Source organism: Aulonocara stuartgranti, assembly GCF_965226115.1.
Source record: "Aulonocara stuartgranti genome assembly, chromosome: 12".
NCBI lineage: Eukaryota > Metazoa > Chordata > Actinopteri > Cichliformes > Cichlidae > Aulonocara > Aulonocara stuartgranti.
This window is the reverse complement of record NC_138948.1, coordinates 14,403,044-14,424,112: the sequence shown is the minus strand read 5'-3', so window position 1 is coordinate 14,424,112 and position 21,069 is coordinate 14,403,044. Positions and strand designations below refer to the sequence as shown.

General features: G+C 38.1%; 3 protein-coding genes across 4 annotated transcripts in view; 2 read left to right on the top strand and 1 right to left on the bottom strand.

Moving 5' to 3' along the window:
* Positions 1-5,848, bottom strand: part of oxct1a (3-oxoacid CoA transferase 1a) — a 52,657-nt gene extending 46,809 nt beyond the window's left edge. The window contains exons 1-3 of the mRNA XM_082554400.1: positions 5,594-5,848; positions 4,471-4,579; positions 2,435-2,525 (exon numbers count right to left, since the gene is read on the bottom strand). Coding sequence (XP_082410526.1) covers positions 2,435-2,525; positions 4,471-4,579; positions 5,594-5,689 — 296 coding nt within the window. The 5' untranslated portion in view covers positions 5,690-5,848. The remainder of the gene's footprint in view (positions 1-2,434; positions 2,526-4,470; positions 4,580-5,593) is intronic.
* A 1,836-nt stretch (positions 5,849-7,684) lies between these two features.
* Positions 7,685-14,088, top strand: rimoc1 (rab7a interacting mon1-ccz1 complex subunit 1). Its single transcript, XM_082554403.1, has 6 exons — positions 7,685-8,033; positions 8,738-8,847; positions 11,266-11,412; positions 11,812-11,943; positions 12,072-12,186; positions 13,006-14,088. The coding sequence occupies exons 1-6, from the start codon at positions 7,940-7,942 to the stop codon at positions 13,239-13,241; spliced, it is 834 nt and encodes a 277-aa protein (XP_082410529.1). The 5' UTR covers positions 7,685-7,939; the 3' UTR covers positions 13,242-14,088.
* Positions 14,089-14,168: 80 nt separating this feature from the next.
* Positions 14,169-17,921, top strand: fbxo4 (F-box protein 4). Of its 2 annotated transcripts, none has more exons than XM_082554401.1 (7): positions 14,169-14,432; positions 15,143-15,453; positions 15,530-15,750; positions 16,090-16,165; positions 16,252-16,424; positions 16,532-16,737; positions 16,829-17,921. In XM_082554401.1, exons 1-7 carry the CDS (start codon positions 14,277-14,279, stop codon positions 16,913-16,915), a joined length of 1,230 nt encoding a protein of 409 aa, XP_082410527.1. In that variant the 5' UTR covers positions 14,169-14,276; the 3' UTR covers positions 16,916-17,921. The 2 variants fall into 2 exon arrangements, with proteins under 2 accessions (XP_082410527.1, XP_082410528.1); XM_082554402.1 differs by having other exon boundaries at positions 14,173-14,432; positions 15,182-15,453.
* The last annotated feature ends 3,148 nt before the right edge of the window (positions 17,922-21,069 follow it).

The following is a 21,069-nucleotide window of genomic DNA, read 5'->3' as shown; positions in this document are numbered from 1 at the left end:
CAACGTCCTATCTTCCTGCAATTTCCACCATTTCTTATTGTTAACGTAAACGCTTAGAGAGGTTATTCAAGGTTGTAACTCAGTCAAGCTGAAACGGATATGGCTCCCTTTTCTGATCTTAAGACAAAGCAAAGACAGTCACAGTCCAGCTGTGGCCTATTCACAGCCATAATCACAGTACATTTGATCAAACACAGCTGCTGAGCCTGGGGTTGCCACTGAGTCAGATTTTTCTGAGCATGTCTTTGTTTATTGTCTGTCAAAACCGCACGGAATAATTGTGCTTGAAAGAAGCTGTGAAGCTCACACTGGTCCGAAGTGTGTCTTACACCTGCTGCACATAGGGTGTCACGTATTTAGACCACCATACCTGGACAAATCCTCATGACTCAACAGTTGTGAATACATTTTTCTAGCCTTCTTTGACAAACATAAATTGCCGAGTCCCTCAAGCAACTGTTTGATCAGCTATGAGAGGACTGGCTTTTTGTGGCTTTAAAGCTCTTTCATACCAAACAAGAAAAACAGATGGCAATCGAATCAAGTTAGTTTCAATCTGTCCAAACTGTATTTTTGCAACACAAAACACTTTAAACATGTGCTTCATGTTAATGCACAGGCAACTAAAAACTCACTTACACTGCTCTAATCTCTAACTACCACTGCTTTGTTCTCTAATTGTAACTCTAATCTCGGGTTATCTTAAAGTATATAAAGGCCATGCCTTATCAGAATGCAAAAACAGATAACTGCAAAGTGCACTTTCACATGCACACAAACCACTGGTGATGCAACACACAATGGAAACACTAAAGAAAGGTTTTGGCACTATTAACTCGTGTTAATGTTTTGTGTGTGAAGCTGGTGTGTATGGAATGATGTTTGAGGACTATAAGCTCTTCAGGCAAATACTCAGTGCTCATTCATGAGAACAGATTCCAGCAGTGATCTTGAGCACAAGTGTCACTGCCTTTTATACAGAATCTATTTGGTTTGTGTCAAATTCTGAAGCAGCTGATTACACAGTACGTATAAAGCTGCAAGGGAAGGCGGTTCTGTAACAGCCCAATAATCTCCTTTTGTACAGCTGAATCCTTCTCAACTCATCGAGGGCATAAAGGGCCAGCTGTGTCAGTTTCATGAGAAGTGAAATATGAGGGTCTCGTTCCTCTCACCCAAAAGCAGTGAGACAAAACACTTATGTGTTCTATATTGCTACAAAAGTCAAAAGATTAAAGATTTATCCTTGATTAGGGATCACTTTAAAGAATAAAGTGACACAACACAACCAATATTTCTGCATGTTAACTTCTTACACTTTCTTTCCACTGCTGCCAAAATAAGGTTAGCAATGCCTAGTTGTCAAATAGTAAATCTAGTTTTCATTCAAAAAATAGTTTGTTCACACTGCTTTACAAGCAAACACACTTATGCAGTACTGTCATTTAAAAAAAAAAAGGAGTCTTTATTACAGTACTTGATTGCCTGCCACTGATATAATTAATTTTCCCAAGGGGTAATATGAGAAACTGGGACTGTTGTGCAGGGCCGAACCATAAAAGCTGAACTCAATTCTGTTCAATATTAACTTTATCTCTTGATATGCTTCCTGGTGCAGCCCAGATCCAGTTTCTCATGTGGCCCCTTGGGAAAATTGATTTCCCACCCATGACTGGGATATATGATCACCAAGAAGGCTTTATTATAAAATGATCATACGAAAACATACACATGTAATTCTTACCCTTTAATAGTTTTGTATGTGGCATAAATACAAAGACACAAAAGGGTACTCAAGTTTCACTATTTCTGCATAAGCACTACAATTAAATATTTACTGGATTGTGACACGCCAGGTTTTGATTACAAAAGAAAGCTGCAATTTTCTTTTTCCTTTTTTCTATCAACAGTATTAGAATTTTATTTGAGTTAAAAGACTGAACGCAACCTTCAGTTAGTTCTTGCTACTGTACAAAATGTACAAAAGGACAAAACGTATAATAAAGGTAATTAAGGTCATCAGCTGACTGTTATGTGTACACTGAATCTGCACTGAGACCAAATACAAACATCACACACAAGATCACCTGACCACACACACCTCTTCCTTGTACCTTATCCAATGACTTATCTACTAGCCTCTGGGCATCTCGCTAGCACAACACTGCCTGTCTGGCGTTACAGTCATAAGGTTGCCAATGCTGCAATTAGACACCATCACAGGCTCAAATCAAGACAAAGAAACACTACTATTCAAGACAATAAGCAAAACGTTCAAGTTCATATGCAAGGATGTGGTTTGGTTAAAAGATTTAAACCAAAGTAATAATTCTAATGTTTTTGTTTTTATTTAATTCTACCAAAACAACCCAACAACAATGAATGGTACTATTCTAAAACAGCACGTACAAATCATGTACACTTCCACACATACCCTGCATTGTTACTGACTGCAGTGATGCTCTTAACGCCAGTCTTCAGTAAACTGTTGATGAGATTCTCCGGAATTCCGCATAATCCAAAGCCTGAGGTGGAATACAAAAAAGTAAGCGTTGCAAACAAGAATCACTGTGAGAAAAGAAAAACGATACACATTTAAACACTACTTTAAATAAAACTGCCAAAAGTATGTATCAGTGTATTTACGTTGTAAGTAAATGTTATGACTTTGTGTTTTATCTTCACTTGTTCAGCTGATGTCTGTGCATTTACTGCCATCGCTAATTTCCTTATATTTTGCTAGGAAACAATAAGAAATGTCTAATCCAGTTAATTGGCTTAAAGCATAAAAAACATTTCTCTGAAAATGCTCAGAGAAATGAAAACGAATGAAAAAGCAGCCGATGTCCAAAGAAAACTTTAAAAGACCTTCAGAAAGCCTGGAGAACAATTGATTAAGACCAGTTACAAAATTACAATTAAGTGCTGTATGCTTAAGTGGTTAAGTGTTAACCAGATATTTTAGGCCAATTCGTTCATAGCAATGTGAGAATTAGGTTGTGATTTGAACTGTGATTCAGTGCTCTCCTCATGGACTTTGGATCAAAGTCCAAAGATACCCCGGCCTTTGATGACACAGTTGAGCTACATGGTGTGAAGGAATTTTATTCGCAAACATATATTTAAGACATTTTAAGATCATATAAGGACCTTAAAATGTCTTAAATACACATTTATATCTAAGGATTAGGGACATGCCAGATTTGGACAGTAAACTAATACAAAAACAATGATCTTGTTAACTATGTCAAACCACACAGAAAAACCAAAGTGCAATCAGCTTGGATCAAGTCCAGGTATTTCTAGACTTGTTTAGAAATATTCTTATATTGCACTGAGGGAAGGTTCATCTGCTTTTCTCTTAGACAGAAGTGCGTCACAATGGAAAACATTTAACGATGTCACTGTGAACAGGACTATAAATAAGATCAGTGGATTGCACTCAGTGTGTGGATGATACTCAACCAGCATTCTACAGACAGTTTGGAATCACTTCATTGCAAATTAGACATTACATTTATTCTAATGAATTCACCTGCCACTTTCTTACGTGCATGCGTTCAACCGCTCATTAACACAAATATCTAATCAGCCAATCAAATGTCAGCTGCTAAGTGCATTTAAGATGACACACTGAAGTTCAAACCAAGAATCAGCCTGGGTAAGAACGGTGATTTAAGTGATTTTGAATGCATGGTTGTTGGTGCCAGACAGGTTGATCTGAGTAATTTAGAAACGGCTGATCTACCATCTACCAGTATTGTTCCACACAACCATCTCTAGGGTTTAAAGAAAATATCCATTGGTTGCCCAGTGGTTCAACAAAAGCTGGATAACAGAAGACTGAAAAAACATTCTCTAGTCTGATGAGTCTCCTAACAATTGGATGGTAGAGTCAGAAAAAAAGATAACCATGGATCTATCCTGTGTATTAACAGCTCAGGCTGGTGGTGGTATAATATTGTGGAAAATATTATCTTGTCACATTTTAGGGCCCTTGGTATACCAACAGTGCACCATTTAAATGCCACAAGATACAGGAATATTATTGTTGTTGACTGTGTCCACCCCTTTACGACCACAGGTCTTCTGATAGCTGCTTCCAGCATGAGAACAAACAATGTCACAAAGTTCAAATGACCTATAACTGCGTTCTTGAACATGACAATGAGTACTCATCACTGTAACCAAATAGCCTCCACAGTTAGTAGAGCACTTTTGGGATGTGATGGAATGAGAGATTTGCATCACGGATGTGGAGCATGTTTTTGTTTCCAGCACCTTGATGAGTCTATGCCATGAAGAAAAATGAAGCTATAAGAAACAGTAATACCAAGGTGTACCTCATAGCATCCAGTGAGTGTATGTAAATATAAAGCATAACATACTGTTAGGTGAACAAAATCATCATAAACCAAGAAGTCCTATCTGACATTGTTACAACATGTTTGTGAAAGTACTATACATTACCTCCCACAAGAATGGTAGCTCCATTATGGATATCTTTAACTGCTTCTACAGGATCCGAGTAGAACTTTGAATTTTTCTGACTTGATGTGGAAAAGTAAGAGCCACAGGTCTGTAGAAAGCACAAGAGCATGAAATACAGCAAATTTGCATTCATAAAAAATGCTGTTTCCGCAACACCAAAACAAACAAACATGTAAATTCTAAATAGAAGCACAAAAAAATAAAGGCTTAAAACCTAATGACCTGCTTGCACAGTTCAAATCCAATTTATTCTGTAGAAGAAAGGAAAAGTAAACCTAACTGCTGAACAAATCCTGCAACAAATGCAGGCGAGATTATGATAGCGCACAGCCAAGAGCCAAAAACCAACAGTCAGCAGAGGATTCAGGTTTAAAATCATGTGTTTAAAACCCTGTGTCAGGCCAATGCGAGCTGCTGTCTTTTGTAAATTCTCATATCTCAGACAGTAGTTAAACGCAAGTTCAACCATGAAGGGCAGTTAAAATCTAAGCTATCACGCAGATTGCTGCAATCACACTGTGTGGGTGATAATTAACTAGCATTCAAGAGAAAGCTTAAGTTCACAATGTTCTTGTCATTACACACAAATACATTGTTACAAATAATCTTTTTTATTAGTTAACAAAACGAGCTTCACATTTAACGACTCTATAATATTGGAACATGTTTTTGAAAGTTTTCCGCACTGAATAAAACGTGCGGCAGGTGTTTAGACCTAAATCTATGATTACTTGGTGTTGAGTTACGCGCACTTGTGATCATCCAACTACACATACCTTAGTCAGATCAAATAACCTGATTCGCTTTATTCATGCATTTCTAGATCTTAGCAGCAGTTTTTGAAAGGATTGGCAAATGTGTTGTATTGCGCGTATCCGCAAGGTTGTGCGCCCTGCAGGCTGAGGTCAGCCCACAATAACACATAAACGCAAACTGAAACAGTATAAACGACGCGAAGCTTGGTTCATAGTTTCATTCCAAATGTAACCAATACTTTAATGACAGTTGAATTATTATATTTTACTACTGTCGTCTCTTTTTTTGCAGCAACATCATCTCAACACTCCTACAACAGGTGTAACGTCGCTGTTGTTATACTGACCTTGCTCAATTGGTGGATGGCGAAGCTTATTTTGGTTCTGTGGTGGGTTTTCAAGAGTATATTTTCCGCTCTGCACAAAGCTTTGAGGGCCGCCATGATTTGGAGCTACAAACTTGGGGTGGGCGGAGATGCAGGGTGAGCGCTGACTGGATCTTTAACCGAGCTAGCTGAGGGTCACAAAATATGGCTACACGCAAGCCCAGCTCGGCGACACGACGCTATTGGCTGTTTTCAAAGAGGATGAAAGGAGAAGCTCTTCTTCGTTATCTTTCCCCCACCTGGTAAGCTAGGCATGTTTTAGTGCATTGCCGCCTACTGTTGGTGTTGTAGCGTCATAGCGTTTGAGAAAGCCCAATACTACCCTTGTTCTCTTGTTCTTTTTTAGTAGGGCTATACTGTATTCAAAGGTCCACGAAGAAAACATTAATTTCCCTGACACAGCTTGCAATGCATGAGAGCAATTTCCAATCTCTGTTTCCCCACTGCATCCCATTATCACATTGATGATTCAGCCTCTCACTAAGGATGCAGTGGCACAGCATCCTGCCAAATGGCACATGCAAATCTACATTTTCTACCTAATCTTATCCACGCCATCAATGCTTTCAATCCCAACATCTGCTAGCACACAAAGACAGTTTCACATTTGATTAAATTTATTTTATTTATATCGAAACCATATTTCAAAACAGGAATTGCCTCCTGGTGTTTAATATTGAAAGGTAAAAACCCTACAATAATGCAGAACAACCCCAACAACTCACAAAAGACGACGTGCTATGAGCAAGTACTTTGGCGACATTGGGAAGGAAAAACTCCCTTTTAACAGGAAGAAACCTCCAGCAGAATCAGGCTCAGGGAGGGGCAGCCATCAGGGTTGGGGGTGAGGGGAAGGAGACAAGACAAAAGACATGCTGTGGAAGAGAGACGGAGATTAACAATAGCTCATAATTAAATGCACAGTGGTGTTGAGAAGGCATTCTCTTTTTTTTTTCATTAGAATTTTGACATAGAAAAAAAAATCATGATGCATTAAAACCCAATTCTTCTGAATTTGGAAAGCCTATATCGACTCTTTAGAAACTTCCAGAACTCAACTGCCAAAAAGGCTAGGCCTTTTAATTTGATAAAACTTTAGTGTTTAATTTGCACAAAGCAACCTAATTGCAGCTACCTACATTTCCACCAGGAGAATTTTTTTTCTGAAGCTTTCAACAACCCTATTGATCATTTGCTACCAAATATCAATATCAAATCTGTATGATCAGGTAAAGGGGAGTCTGGAGAGGTGGAGGTGCGTGCTAGAGGAAAGAGTAATGAAAGTCAGTAGATGCAAGACTGAATACGTGTGTGAATGAGAGAAAAGCATATACAAGAGATGGAGCCAATTGTAGACAAAGTTAGAGAGGAAAGGTGAGATGAGATGGTCTCGACACATGCGGAGGGATAGTGGATATACTGGCTAAAGGATTCTGACTATGGAGCTGTCAAACAGGAAGAAAAGAGAAAGACCACAGACAAGGTTTATGGATGTAGTGAAAGAGGACATGCAGTGGGTTGGTGTGACAGCAGAGAATTGGAGATAGGGATTGAAATGGATGATGAAGATCCACTGTGGTGACCCAGCTCAAAAAAGAATTTAGTTATTAGTTATTTCCCCTTCTGCCCCATGAAAACATAATGTTGAGGAGGCACAAGGCAGATGTCCTACACCAGTTTGCAACACACTTCTTGCAATACCTGAATTTTTCCCAGTCTGCCTCATGTTGCACAGAATTTCCCCTTCTATTTTCCTCATTTAATTTGTATCCACAGGTTCCAGCAATATGCCCCCTCCAACAAACAGAAATCTGTAGCTCATCCCTACATTTCTCATATCTTTCCTCTGCATGCATCCCTGACATTTCAAGCAAAAACCCACAGATCATTTTTTTCATCCGTCCTTTGAAATTTATCTTTCCACTTTGTGTAGAAACGGTTTCTGGCATAGGACTCATTGCACTGGACTAAATAACTAAAAACTCACTAACCCCCCCCCCTTTTTTTTTTTTTTTATTCTAACCGGCTACCAACAGTTTGTTTCCTACTGTCTGAGTTATTATTTTCCAAAGTCGCCTCAGCTGACGTCTAACTTTATAGCACGCACGCTCCCTTCAGCTGTCAGCACCACCACACTATCTAAAAGTACACGTATGTTTACAGGTTAAAGTTAACGTTTTTGCAAACGCAGGGACGACTTACTGATATAATCCTATGGCCGTGCGCGTGCATGCACAGAAACGGAAATTGAAAATTCTTTGAACACGTGAGTAAAATCCGTAGCTCCCGTGACTGGTACTTTTAGTCATGGCCGACGACTACAGACGACAAGGTTTCGAGTTGGAGAGAAGAATATTTGAGTTAGACATCAAGTGTTCGAGTCTCAGAGCTGAAAAGCAAGGTACCGATTACACTGTTTATTTGTTTGCCTTTCGGCAATTCATTTAGTACGTGGCAAACAGTCTTGGTTAAGGAATCGACTAGCAAGCAAGCAATCAAGCTAACTTCCAGCGTACGTTAGCTTGCAACCATGACAACAGCTGCTGTCTAATGAAATATTGCATTTTGGCAAAAAACAAAACAAAACAACCTTTCTGAACACATCAGTGCATATGCAGTTAGTTAATTATAATTAGTGGTTAGCAACGTTGCAGGAGAATGTACATAACTCGCGGAGTTATGTTTGTATTTCACTAGGGTTTTTGAGTTAACTGCTAACGTTAGCTAAAATGCAGTATTGTTGACATATGTGAAGGTATGACACATGATGGCTGGTAATGCTAGCTAAACGACTGTCATCAATAAAGCGACGAAGCATCTACCTTGTCCTTATTGCATGTTAAATGGTGTCGTTAACTTTTTTACTTTAACTTGTATCTGAACCTCAAACGCTACCGTGTTAGTGCGCATTTTTGGCCTTATGTTTATCTGTGAATGCTCGCATGGGCTAGTCAGCTTATGTTTTATGCTAAAATATTTTTTTTCCTGTCATGAGTCGAATTGTGGATGATTATAAAGTCCCGATCAACAATCGCGATAACTCGGGATTTTTCATGAGTTTAGATTTGTACTTGGGTAATATGTTAACATATGGTTCTTCCGTAGATGATGACTATTTACAGAATGCATCTGCCATACTAGACAAGTTGAAAAGCTTTTACAGACAAGGAGGAGAGAGTAGCAACCTATCCAAGCTGCTGCAGGATTACACACAGGTACTTCCTTCCATCAAATTGTATTTACTCTCTTGCGTTTCAGTAAGTTATTTTATTAAGTAGTCAGTAACATGAGGGTTTTTTTTTTTTAAACTACTAGTGATTTTTGTCCCCAAAACCACAGAAAACAGGATAAAATACCCAACTAAGGTGCTCTGAACACAAGGAAATTTTTCTTACTTACACTGCTTAGCAGTATTAAACGCAAATATAAAATGTCTAAATCATCTTAGAAGGTGGAAGCAGAAAGTGACAGGTTTGCAGTAGGTTACTGTTGTATCTACATTTTAATAAAAACCCTGCATATCTTAAAGATGCTTTCAGTTGTTCCCATTTTCACAAGGGGTCACCACAGTTGGTTGCTCACACATATAGTTTTTACTTTTTTGCAACCCCAAGGGGATTTGTGTCTCCTCCCAAAATCAAACCAGGGATCTTTTATTTGTTAGATGGATGTGTAAACCACTACACTATGCAGCCACTAAAAAACGATCATCTCTACAAAGTAAAAACTGAACACATTCCAGTCTCTTTACTTTTACAGTTTAAGTTTAGCATTGTACACACATGTCCAGGGGATTGAATACCCATATTTGTTGGTTTAGTGTCTGTGTAACAGACTAAATTGTCATGTATAGCTAGAAGCAAGTTATAAAATGCAGCTGTACTATAAGGGAGTTTATATAAAAAAAAGTAAATCTGTCTGCACATCTATATTGACTCTGGCTTGAGTAAGTGAACATAGAGCAGGCAAAGGCTAGTTACATGTCAAGAATTGTAGCTAAGTTTGTAAAGTAGTGTAACATAAATGTTGTGTCACAGACATAATCACAAAATTCACCGTCTATTCAGTAATAAACGCTAAGAAATTTTCTATACTCTCTGAAAATAATTTCCTGTGAATTTTAGGGCTGCAACAATTCATCACCATAATCATTGCCATCGACTATAAAAATTTGTTGACGCAGAATTGTATTTTCTTAACTGTTGAGCACAGGCATACGGGTGACTTTGTCCAATAAAGAGGCTCATGCACCTGTCAAATGGCTAAAGTCAGGACAGAGAACATCTTCAGCATGGTTATTAACAGCTGGGAACATCATCTCAAAGATCTCAAAGCTTTATTTGAACTTATGGATAGAAACTATTTTTAGTTTCCTACTTGCACATTTTTTCTTTGTTTAAATGCTACTAGCAAATTAATTTATATTACCTAACATTTTGATTTATTTCATTTTTATTCTGATGGTTCTATTGAGTAATGTTAAAAGAACCATTTGATTATTTTCAAATTCATATGTCATTATTTTTGCTGTGGGACAAAACAACAGGGTATTCATAGGTGGGCAGACTTGAGCAGGTAAGGTACTGGAGCCTAGAATAAGAGGTTTGCCTACAGGAAGTGTAGATAAGAGTTACTGAAATAATTGTTGACTAATCAAAGAAAAATGAGGCACATTAGTCTGCTATCAAAATAATTGTTATTTAGCAACTAATGTTGCTAACATAGTGTCTTCTATAATGAGTTCATTGAAAGGGCCGTCTTTGCAGTTGCTGCTGTCTTCTGTTTAGCTCTTATCTAAATTTTGACATAATTACAGAGCTCATATCAGGAAAACATGGAAACTTTGTCTGAAATGAAAACCCTCTAATTATGAGTGTTTTAGTTCTGTTCCTTTAACGATTTACAGCCTCTGTGTGACATTGTAATAATGTCTAATGCAAACTGGTCTAGATTAACTTTACTAAAGATATTCTGAAGCGTATTGCTTTAAAAATTTAGGAGTAAAATGTTTGCCATAAACTGTAAAACAAAACCTCTAACTCCATACCAACCCACAAGAGATGGTTCAGTTAGGGAAGAAGAAATGTTGAAGATGGTGGTTTTGTTTTACATTTGTTACAGTTGTATCAATGTGATTTTGGGGTGCTTTCCATTCTGCGTACTGTACTTCCTGCCATTCTCATCACTCTATCCTTCAGCCTTTAGCCTATATTTTCCCCTAAATGTATCTCTGAGGAGGTTCAAGAACCATCATACTAAAGCTTTTTGAAAGACAGAAAAAATATTTTTGAGTAGGCAGCTGATCTGATGGGACAGTAAAATCAGTGACTGCATTATTGGAAATTGCTTTACGTGATCTAAATTCAATTCAGTTTCATTTATGTTGTGCGTGCTTATGTTGTATTACAGCTCCAGATTAGATACAGATATCTCTAACCGTTGTTGTTGTCGTCCCCCCCCCTAAATAGTTTTCTTAATTGGTTTAAAGAAGGAGCAACAGCTGGCAGGTTTATTATAGGCCTTTATCCTATTTTGCAAAGTTATACATGGTGCAGGGAAAATGTTTAAGACAATTTTAACACATCATTCAGTTTTACTTTTTTTTGTAAATTATTTTATTTTTCATCATTTAGGTGATTCTAGACATCACTTTTTATGAAGAGAATAAACTGGTGGACCAGGAGTTCCCTGAGGACTGTTCACCATTTAAAATTCAGCAGCTTCTTCAAGATCTGACTGAACCTGAAGTTTTGGCCGCACGGCTTGCACCAGCACAAGAGGTTTGTGTTTGTCTCAAACCGATTTTGGTGTTGTCTTCTACTCCATTTTATGAATAGTGTACTTTGTATCAAATCACAAACTGTCATGTAGTCTGGTTATTACAATATAAGACTATAGAGGTTACTAGGACACAAACCCACAACCCAAAGGATATAAAAGAGGAGCAGACACTCTTTTTTTTTTTTTTTTGTGTCCATGTGTTTCTTTCTTGGTCTGGTTAACTATCCAGTAATTATCCTACTTTCAGTTGGACGTCAGTTCAACTTTAATTTTCCCTTTGATTTGTGGTTTCGCTACTCACACTTGGACACATGCTTTTAAAGTGCTTATGAAATAAATATGGATGAGGCATCATGGAGTGTCTGATATTGATATTCGTGTCTTTTGGTTTATGTTAGGTGCAGTCTGTGTTGGGTTTAGAGCTGTTAGAATGTCTCTACTGGAGACGTGGAGCTCTGCTGTATATGTACTGTCATACCCTTCATCAGCGAAAGCAGTGGATCAAGAAAAACAAGGAAACATTCCTTAAGGTAACAAACAATGCAGAGATCTAAGGAGTTTCATTCATTGTTAGCTGTACAACTTTACTTTGATTAAAACCAATAGTTTACCACTTTTTTATGTTTCTTTTTTAACATTAAAAACATTTTTGACCCAGTGTATTCAGGAAGGTGTGCGATACCTGATGCGGATGCTGCAGGTGAGAAACTCTGTAAAGCTCAATGATGGTGTGGTGCTACATGACACTGCTACAGCAAACATCTTATCTGAAGGTAAATGTGTTATTTATTATAGACGTGATAAATGAAGGAATACACTTGAACCCACAACCTCCACAGTTATGTGATCGGATGTTTGTGTTATATTGTGGTAGGGAGAAACCTGACAGCTTCGCTGGAATCTCTTCTGTCCTTGGAGACAAGAGTTTTGGCAAATAAATATAGTTACTGAAAATTACATCCCAGAGTAATCATTGGCAGGGATCATTAAATGTGGTTTGGGGGCTGAACTCCTTAGTAAAGGAGTTTTTTACTTCTAATTTGTTACCCATCTTTGAAAATCTTAGGAGAATTTAAAAAAAAAAGCAGCTGACCTTCATTGAAGGTCAGCTGCTTTTTCTCTCATCCCAGAGGCTTTTCAATTCTAAAACCAAAAGGTGGAGAGTCCCATACGTAATAATGGGTACAGGTACAGAATTAGGTGTATAGATGTGAAAAAAGGCGTGGACCATTACCACCAGAAGTTTCAAGTGACACTTCGGAAAAAACTTGCCCCAAAAACTGGATATGGCTCACCTTGGCTTGTTTGATGATTCACATGATTAATAGTGGTCAGCAACCACCTCCTAAGGGACAACCCCCACTAGGGTTTAAATACCTGGGGCTCTACATACAGAAGCCAAACTGAAGAAGCCTCTGGGATGAGAGGTGAAAAGTCTTCAACAGAGTTAAAGAAATCCATCACTTTTTGTTTTTCTTCTTCTAATACTACAATGACCTGGATAACTGAAAACTGACACAGAAATTTTTTTAACAATCTGTTCTTTTGTCGCCAACTGGTCTTACTAACTACCGGTTTATCTTTTGGGTCAGGCATTTTCTCAGACACACACCTGTTGACAATGATGTACATTGGCGAAATGTGTTTCTGGGCAGTCAAGTACGAGGACTGCAGCGCTGACACTACGGAGCACAAAGAAGATCGCCTCCAGTTTCGGGACATTGGCACACAGATCCTCAACAAATATGTGCTTGCCTGTGAGGGCCCTCTCCAAGGGCAGGGCTGGAACACAGAGAATGCCAAGGAAATCCTCAGTATTTTACAGTGAAAAATATAGCTTCTCTGTTACAATTGCCCTCAGGAACAGATCAAAGTTCAATATTCAAATGTGTCAATCCCAAATAAAAATGGAGCCCATCGGATGGGGTGCAGTCTTGTGAAAGTTTATGGGGAGGCACAGGGAGAGAGTGAATGTGAAGAAAGGAGATGCTGGAACAGTGTCTACAGGCAACCTAATCCTATGCCAAACAGCCCAGGCCAAAGCAGATGAATGAGAAGTTAGAGTATAAGACAAGCATTGTAATAGAAGGGCTGCACAAGAGGCTGTTGAATAATTATTTGCCCCTGGCCTGCTGAAAAAGCAGTGGCCACTCTGATTCCAGACTGTTGATTGGGGCATTTGTTTTGCTCTAAGAATGTGTCACAATAGCATTAATATTACTAAAGAGGTTATGAATAATAAAAAAGAAAAATTGACTTTTCATTTTAAGATTGTAACAAGTTTAAAGATAATACAGCTGGAAATGAGACATTGCACATTAACATTTATTTATTGTTTTGTTGCCATTTTGTTATGCTTTTAATATATATTAAAATAGCATATGCATTATTTGAATTTGTGTATAAAGTATACACACAGAAGGCAAAGAAAGGTGTTCGAACTGTTTGTCAGTGACGTATTAATGACCAATTCAAAGTATGTTCAGGTTTGTTCATACCAGCTTTGTAATGCACCACTTGTATTTTCATCTATTGCAACTTCCATTTTTCTGCAACTTGAATAACATTGATAGTGTAACTATTAATAGAGAAACTGTGTTGTTTGGGCAAAAAAATCTATCATTTTGTTTTTTAATGTCCTTGTTGACAATAAACGTGCTTTGTTTTAAGAAAAATTTCCTAGTTTGCCTTCCAGATTTTCTTTTACTACGTATTCCTGTTTTGTTTGATGATACTGCACTACAATACCCACAATGCTCCACTGCTATGAGGAAGTGACAGGAAAACATCGGTGTTGGCATTTCCTTGGTTCATAGTGTTTAGTTGTACACAGTAAATATTCGCATATGACACAAATTAAGACATGGCTGAAAAGATCCAGCAGCTGGAGTCTTTGGTGATCCGCAGCCTCAGGCGGTTTAGAGACCGCTATTTCCCTGATAAAGTTGTTGAAGCCGATTTGACAGTTGGAGACTCGGGAAAAGAAGAACAACAGTATGGATCTTTGGATACCTTACCGGTAAGTCGAATCATTCATAGGAGAATTCTGTGTACGTCTACCTATGTAGCCTATATGTCACTCATTCAGACAGGACAAGCATAAAAGGATAGTGTTGCTCTCTTCAGGTTCTACACACACAGTCTGAAAGCTGTTTATAGAAAAAATGATAGATGCTCAGTCTAAGTGTCGCGTTCAACTTGTAGGCTTCCAAAGTAGTCGTAATTGCCTCCCGTCCCCGATTTGGCATGCCTCGACTGCACTATTCTGAGCAGGAACACTGCCATACTTTGAGTTCCTTTGACTTATCTTTGAAGTATATCAGCTGATTATAGAATTGCTTGTATTAGTGATTGTCCATTATCCCCTTCCAATCTGTATTTTTCCTACTTCTTAACCAAATACACATAATTGGTTTAACTAGGAATTTTAACCTCCTAAGACCCGAACTCTTCCACGGCATGCATTTGCAATTTCACTTTGATATTTGGACATATATTGGGCAGATATTGGGGCCCGATGAATGTAAAAACAGAATTACCAGATTTTTTTTTCTTTTTACCTTATTTTTGTTTTTAAGAAAAATAAGAGCCACATGAGGATATTTGTTTAAAATTTTGATAGAACAGTAGCAGTATAATGTCCTCCTAAGTGGATATCAGGCCCTTGTAGAGCACAATTGAGTATTTTGGTCTAGGAGGTTAATCTAGAAATATTTATTGTTGATCTAGGAAAATCAAAATAATTGTGCTCCGCCATTCCTCCCGAAGGTGGATGTACAGTTTCTGATCATGACCTTTCTGTCTCCTGCGGATCTCTGCCACCTTGGAGCCACAAGTCGTTACTGGAGGGCCATGGTTAGAGATCCATTACTGTGGAGATACTTCCTATTGCGGGATATGCCATACTGGCCCTCCATTGATCATGTGACCATACCCCATCCAGACTTGCTGGATGCACCGCTAATAAGTGAAGACGAGAGCCTGGATGATAGAGAAGAGGGAAATGAAGGAATAAAACTAAAATTTGACTACATGTCAGAGTGAGTATCCCCCTGTTATCCTGCATTACCGTCAGTTTCCTGGAAAAATTTCTGAGCAAACCTTGTGTATCAACAGATACCTGAAAGGTTGCCCATCCTCCAGACAGCAGTGGATTCCTACACGACCAGCATATGAGGTGGTGACCTCATTTTTTCAGTCCCTGGTACCCTCGTCTGAACCGCGTTACGCCATGTTTGGTCCTGGCATGGAGCAGCTGGATGTCTCTTTAGTCACAAGGCTTATGCATGCTCCAGATATACTTCCTGTGTCAGGCACTCCGCACAGACAGATAAATGGTAAGATAACACTGATCTAAGGATAAGCTTCTCATGGTATTTTTCTCATCATAATGCATAATATAGTGGCTGATTTTCCCTTTTAATCAATTGTAAATCATAGTTTGTCCTTTAGATAAAAGATAAAATTAGATAAAATGTGATTATTTTAAAGGTAACGTGTAATAATGATGTGTTACAGAAATTACATCAGTGCATTTTAATCACAGAATTAATCAACAGATAAGTTTACTTGCTATGTGTATTGTCTACCACTAGATGGCACTAGATCACTACATACACACAGCTTATCTACCCAAAGAATACAAACAAACATACGTAAACCTTTGTTTATTTCAGGTATTGGCTCGGGGATAAGTTACATGTTCAATAACCAACACAAATTTAACATCCTCACTCTGTATTCAACCAACAGGTGAGCACTTTGTTTGTTGCTGAATGAGTCACAGTTGTTTCTCATCCTTTTTGCAGTTATTAATCTTTGTGTTTTTGTGTCTGTAGGGCAGAGCGAGAAAGAGCCAGAGTGCAACAGGAGAGCATCAGCAATAAACTCTTTACCTTTGAAGGAAATGACGACTCAGGGGACCCAGTGTGCGTTCCTGCTCCTCAGGTTCAGCAGGTGTGCCAAGTGGTGGATGGGTTCATCTATGTTGCCAATGCAGAGCTTGAGAGAGGTAAAATAACACATCTTTTTTTGTAGTGTAGTACAATGACACATCATACTCAATGACTGATCAATGCAGAACATCTGCAGTAGGTTCATGGTTCATGTTGTGAATAGGTGGTGAGAAGTCTGAAGGAGTCCAGATTCGAGCTGTGCTAAACTGCAGTAGGGGTTCCACATCCAAACCTCTGCTGGTGCTCTCATGCATCTCAAGAGAGGAACCAGAAACAGTTCGGACTCCCAGCACCAGATCCATGTGTCGAACTCCCTGTGTTGACATGGCAAAGAGACTTGGCCTACCCCACCTGCCTAACCCCTGGATGGTAATTGCTTGATATTTGATCAGGTGAAAGCTTTTCCATCCAGAGTTCAGCTTGTGGAGCTTTTCAGCCTGTTTCTCTCTTTCATAAACAGGTACAGGATACAGTGGCAGAATCCCTGTCTGGGCTTTTGGATGGCATTTCCTGGCTGCTGAGATGTTCTGGAGTCAAACTCTACTAACACCTGCTGTTGCACGATGGATCAGAACTGCAGACATCGGTCTTTTTTTCTTTTTTTTGACACCAATACACACTAGGACATTTCCTGAGTCCTTCAGGTTCAGGACTGAAGGTTTGCCAATGCAGTTTAATTATATGGACTAGAAGCAAAAGAAAATATTGGGTAAATAGTGATCTTGGACACCTAAAAGACACTTTGGTATTATTTGCAGAAAGATCAATATGAAGGAGCTGTGCACTAACTCGACAAACTACTTTCATTTAACACTATTTTAAGAGCGATGCATAAATGAAGTTGCATTAATGGTTTTGTGGTGGATGAAGGAACAAAGCAACAGGAATGTACAGGCAGACAGACTTTATTTGCAAAATTGGGAAAAACATTCAAATCAAATTAATTACCACTTAATCATTTAAAACCATAAATGCTGCTTTAATTTAGGCATATCATGAGTGGCATAGTGAGTTACCACTTAGTCATGTGGCTGAATGCTTTAACATTTGATAAATGGTATTTTTAAGGCTTTTTTGTGATCTTAATGGAGTAAAATGACTTTGGTGTAAAGGTAATTTCTGTTAACTTCCTATAGAATTGTCCTATAGAAAATCTGCTTATGCAACTTTCATACAAAATATTTTGCCTACTGATCAAAGGTTTCTAGCCACCCAATTTACATCAGCAAATATTGGCATACCATTTATTTTGTTACTACTCAGACTCAAATTTTGTTAATTCTCCATAATGTAATGGCTTACACATTCGCTTAACTAGTGAAAGATCACTTGAAGTGACTCCTTGTGAATAATGGAGCACTAACAATAGCCTTACTTCATAAGAATATTTCTGTCAATGCAGCAATATATTTTTTTCATAAAAGCTGTATTTATTATTTTAATTGTTTACATCTTTTTTTTGTTATTATTGCACATTTTGCTTTTCTTTTACATATAAGAATTGCCGGTGTTGTGATGAAAATCCTTCTTTTTCAAATGATAAATAAACTTTTTTGGGACAATTCTTATTAATCTCTAGGTCACATTTTGTCCTTAAATATTATGTAAGTGATGGCAAAATTGAATTTCTTTCTTGAATTGAATCATGACAGAATACCCTTTGGAAGCTAGGAGGTGCTACTGTAGCATTTCTTACTACTTTTGATTTTCATTTTGTTAGAATTTTAAATATCTTGACTTTTACCTGCTATCATGCCACTTTTAAGATTTCTGACAAACTAATAATGGATCCAGTTTTTAGTGACATACAGAACACAAGACAAATTTTTTCTCTTACCATAAAGTTTTCAATCCCAGAGATAGTTTGTATTATTACAGACAAATAGTTTAGATGGGCATCTCCTACAATGTCGATGGCAGCACACATATTGCTTATTTTGCTTATTTTGTGTCTGGTACACATGAAATGCATATATAATAGAATCTGCATTGACAACGTTGAGGTTTAAGCAGAAATTTCTAAAACTGAATTCCTTTAGAATTGCAGCACTTAAATCATCACGTCTCTCCATTAATGTGCTTAAGTTGTGCGCGCGTGTGTGTATTTTCTCTGAAAATTACCATTACTGTCATATTCCGTCTACCTGGTGATGACGTTCACACCTTCTGCTGGCAACAATAGGATCATTTTTCTGTCAGGTAAGGCCTGACAAGATAATGTGCTTCACTGATGCTCTTTTGTTCTAGTTAAGTCATGGACAAAAGTGCACCCCCCTACCCTTTTCTGCAGGCCTTCCGTCAAAAGTCTCAGTAGTCATTTTCATAGGCTTGCAGTGTTAGAATAAGGCTATGATTGGTGCAATTTGGGTGCATAAACCCTGGGGATCTGTTCTGAGGGCAGGTATGCAGGGAAAAACTTTCCACAATCCTTTGTTATTGCTCTGTGATCCTTGTGTTGCCTTATGGAGAGCTCTACCACAGACTGGCTCTATCAGTGTTCATGACTCAGTTTGCCGTTGCAATCTGAATGAACGAAGAGGCGAAGAAGCTTTTTTCTGGTGATGAACAACTTTTCTGTGAATGCAGGCGAAAGTAAACGATTGCTTTAGTTTGCTGTGCTTTTGCTGCCAAGATGTGTTGGATCTACTGTCGAAACTTGCTTGGAAAGGATATTTTCAAGGTTTGTTTACTCAAGCTGCAGACTGTGAACCATTAGTACACATCTCTGCATAATAGTTGGTTGGTGGGGGAGTGTTTTGGAAGAGTGAATGAGTACCAGACCTCCAGCTGCCTCTTGTCTTCTACAAGCACATGTGGCCTCGGGGATTCCATGTCATGAAGAAGAAGCCTCTATTGACTGACCCAAGACAGTTTACAGATGCAAGACAGACTCTGCAACACTACTAGGGCAGTTGAGACATACTACACGTGTGAAGAGTAAGATGTGAAGAGAGATAGATGCTGAATGTTTTGAAAATACTGTGCACAGAGAAAGGGGAAAAGTCATGCATGTAGAAATGGAGTCACAGTTGGGATTTAAGCTTGGTCAAATGCCAAGTAGAGAAGTGTGTCAGTTTTATAGTGTTTTATTATATCATAGTCTTAAAAAGGAAAAATGGTTGGAAGTAATTTAATTTCATGAATTGACAATTAGCTTATGTAACCTAGTGCAATTTAGTGTTCTGTGTTAACTGTGGCAGAATTGTGGACCACTTTTCTTTGCAGAATTGTTTTCATTCAACCACATTTGAGGGTTTTGAGCATGTATAGTCTGTTTAATGTCAGCCCAAAGCATCTCAAACAGATTCAAGTCCAGACTTTGACTAGACCACTCCAAAACCTTCCTTTTTATTTTTATTTTTTAAGCTATTCAGTAGTGGACTTGCTGGTGTGTTTCAGATCTTTGTGCTACTGCATATTGCAAGTGTTGTTGAGCTTTAGGACATGAGATGCTGGCAGGATATTCTCCTTCAGGATTTTCTGGTAGAGTGCAGAATTCACTGTTCCATCAATTACAGCAAGCCATCCAGGTCCCGAAGCACCAAAACACTGCGGTTTGCTGGATTCCCAAAGCTTTAGAAATGACTCTGTAACCCTTCCAAGATTGATATATGTCAGTGACTTTGTTTTTCATCTGATCTTGTGTTTCTTTAGATCATGGCATGATGTGTTGCTTTTTCACAATTCTGTTTTAGTGATTTCTTGATTCAGCAGGTCTGGCAGCAATCAAGCCTGGGTGTGGCTGATGAAATTGAACTCATCTTTCCAAGAAATGCGGTTAATCACAATTAATTTGCAATTTAACAAGGGGGCGATAACTTTTTCTCTAATAAATGAAGTCATCAATTTAAATCTAAATCGTGCATACACCATGGGGATCTGTTTTGAGGGCAGGTATGCAGGAAAAAACTTTCCAGAATCCTTTGTTAGTAATCCTGCTGTTGCCTTATGGAGAGATCTATCAGTGTTCATAACTCAGTTTGCCACTGCAATCTGAATGAACAAAGGGGGGGTGGGGGTGGGGGGGGAAGCTTCTTTCTGGTGATGAACAACTTTTCTGTGAATGCAGGCGAAAGTAAACCATTACTTTAGTTTGGTGTGCTTTTGCTGCCAGGATGTGTTGGATCTACTGTCGAAACTTGCTTGGATTTTGCATTTTGTATTTAACTGGGTCATCTTTGTCCATTTTTAAAGTTCTTTGATGGTCAGAAACTAAATTTGACAAAGATAAAAACAAAACCAGAAAAGGGGAAAACTTCATTATTTAATTTGATAGAAATAGCACACACATTAGTCAATCACTGAAGTTTGAGAAACCTGTTTAGAACATGGTGGAGCTGCAAGATTGCTAATAAGTATTTCAAAATTTGGTGTTCATTATGAATTGAAAAAATTTGTTGTATAAACCGGTTCTATGGACCCACAAAAAGCAACACCTTTAAAATAAACATCTGACATATTGTATTAATCATAATGTTGCATATTTTGCTTTTCTGTATATTTACTTTCCAGTCTGTATATAGTGGTGCACAAGTAATTATTGAATTGCATGTTAGATGGTTTTTTGTCGTATTTTCTTAATCAAACTTAAAAACAAGCACCAATAATGCATTTTAATATAAGCACAATAGGTAACAATATAAGTAAACATGCCAGTGCAAACATACAGACTAATGTACAAAGTATCTATTATTACTATTA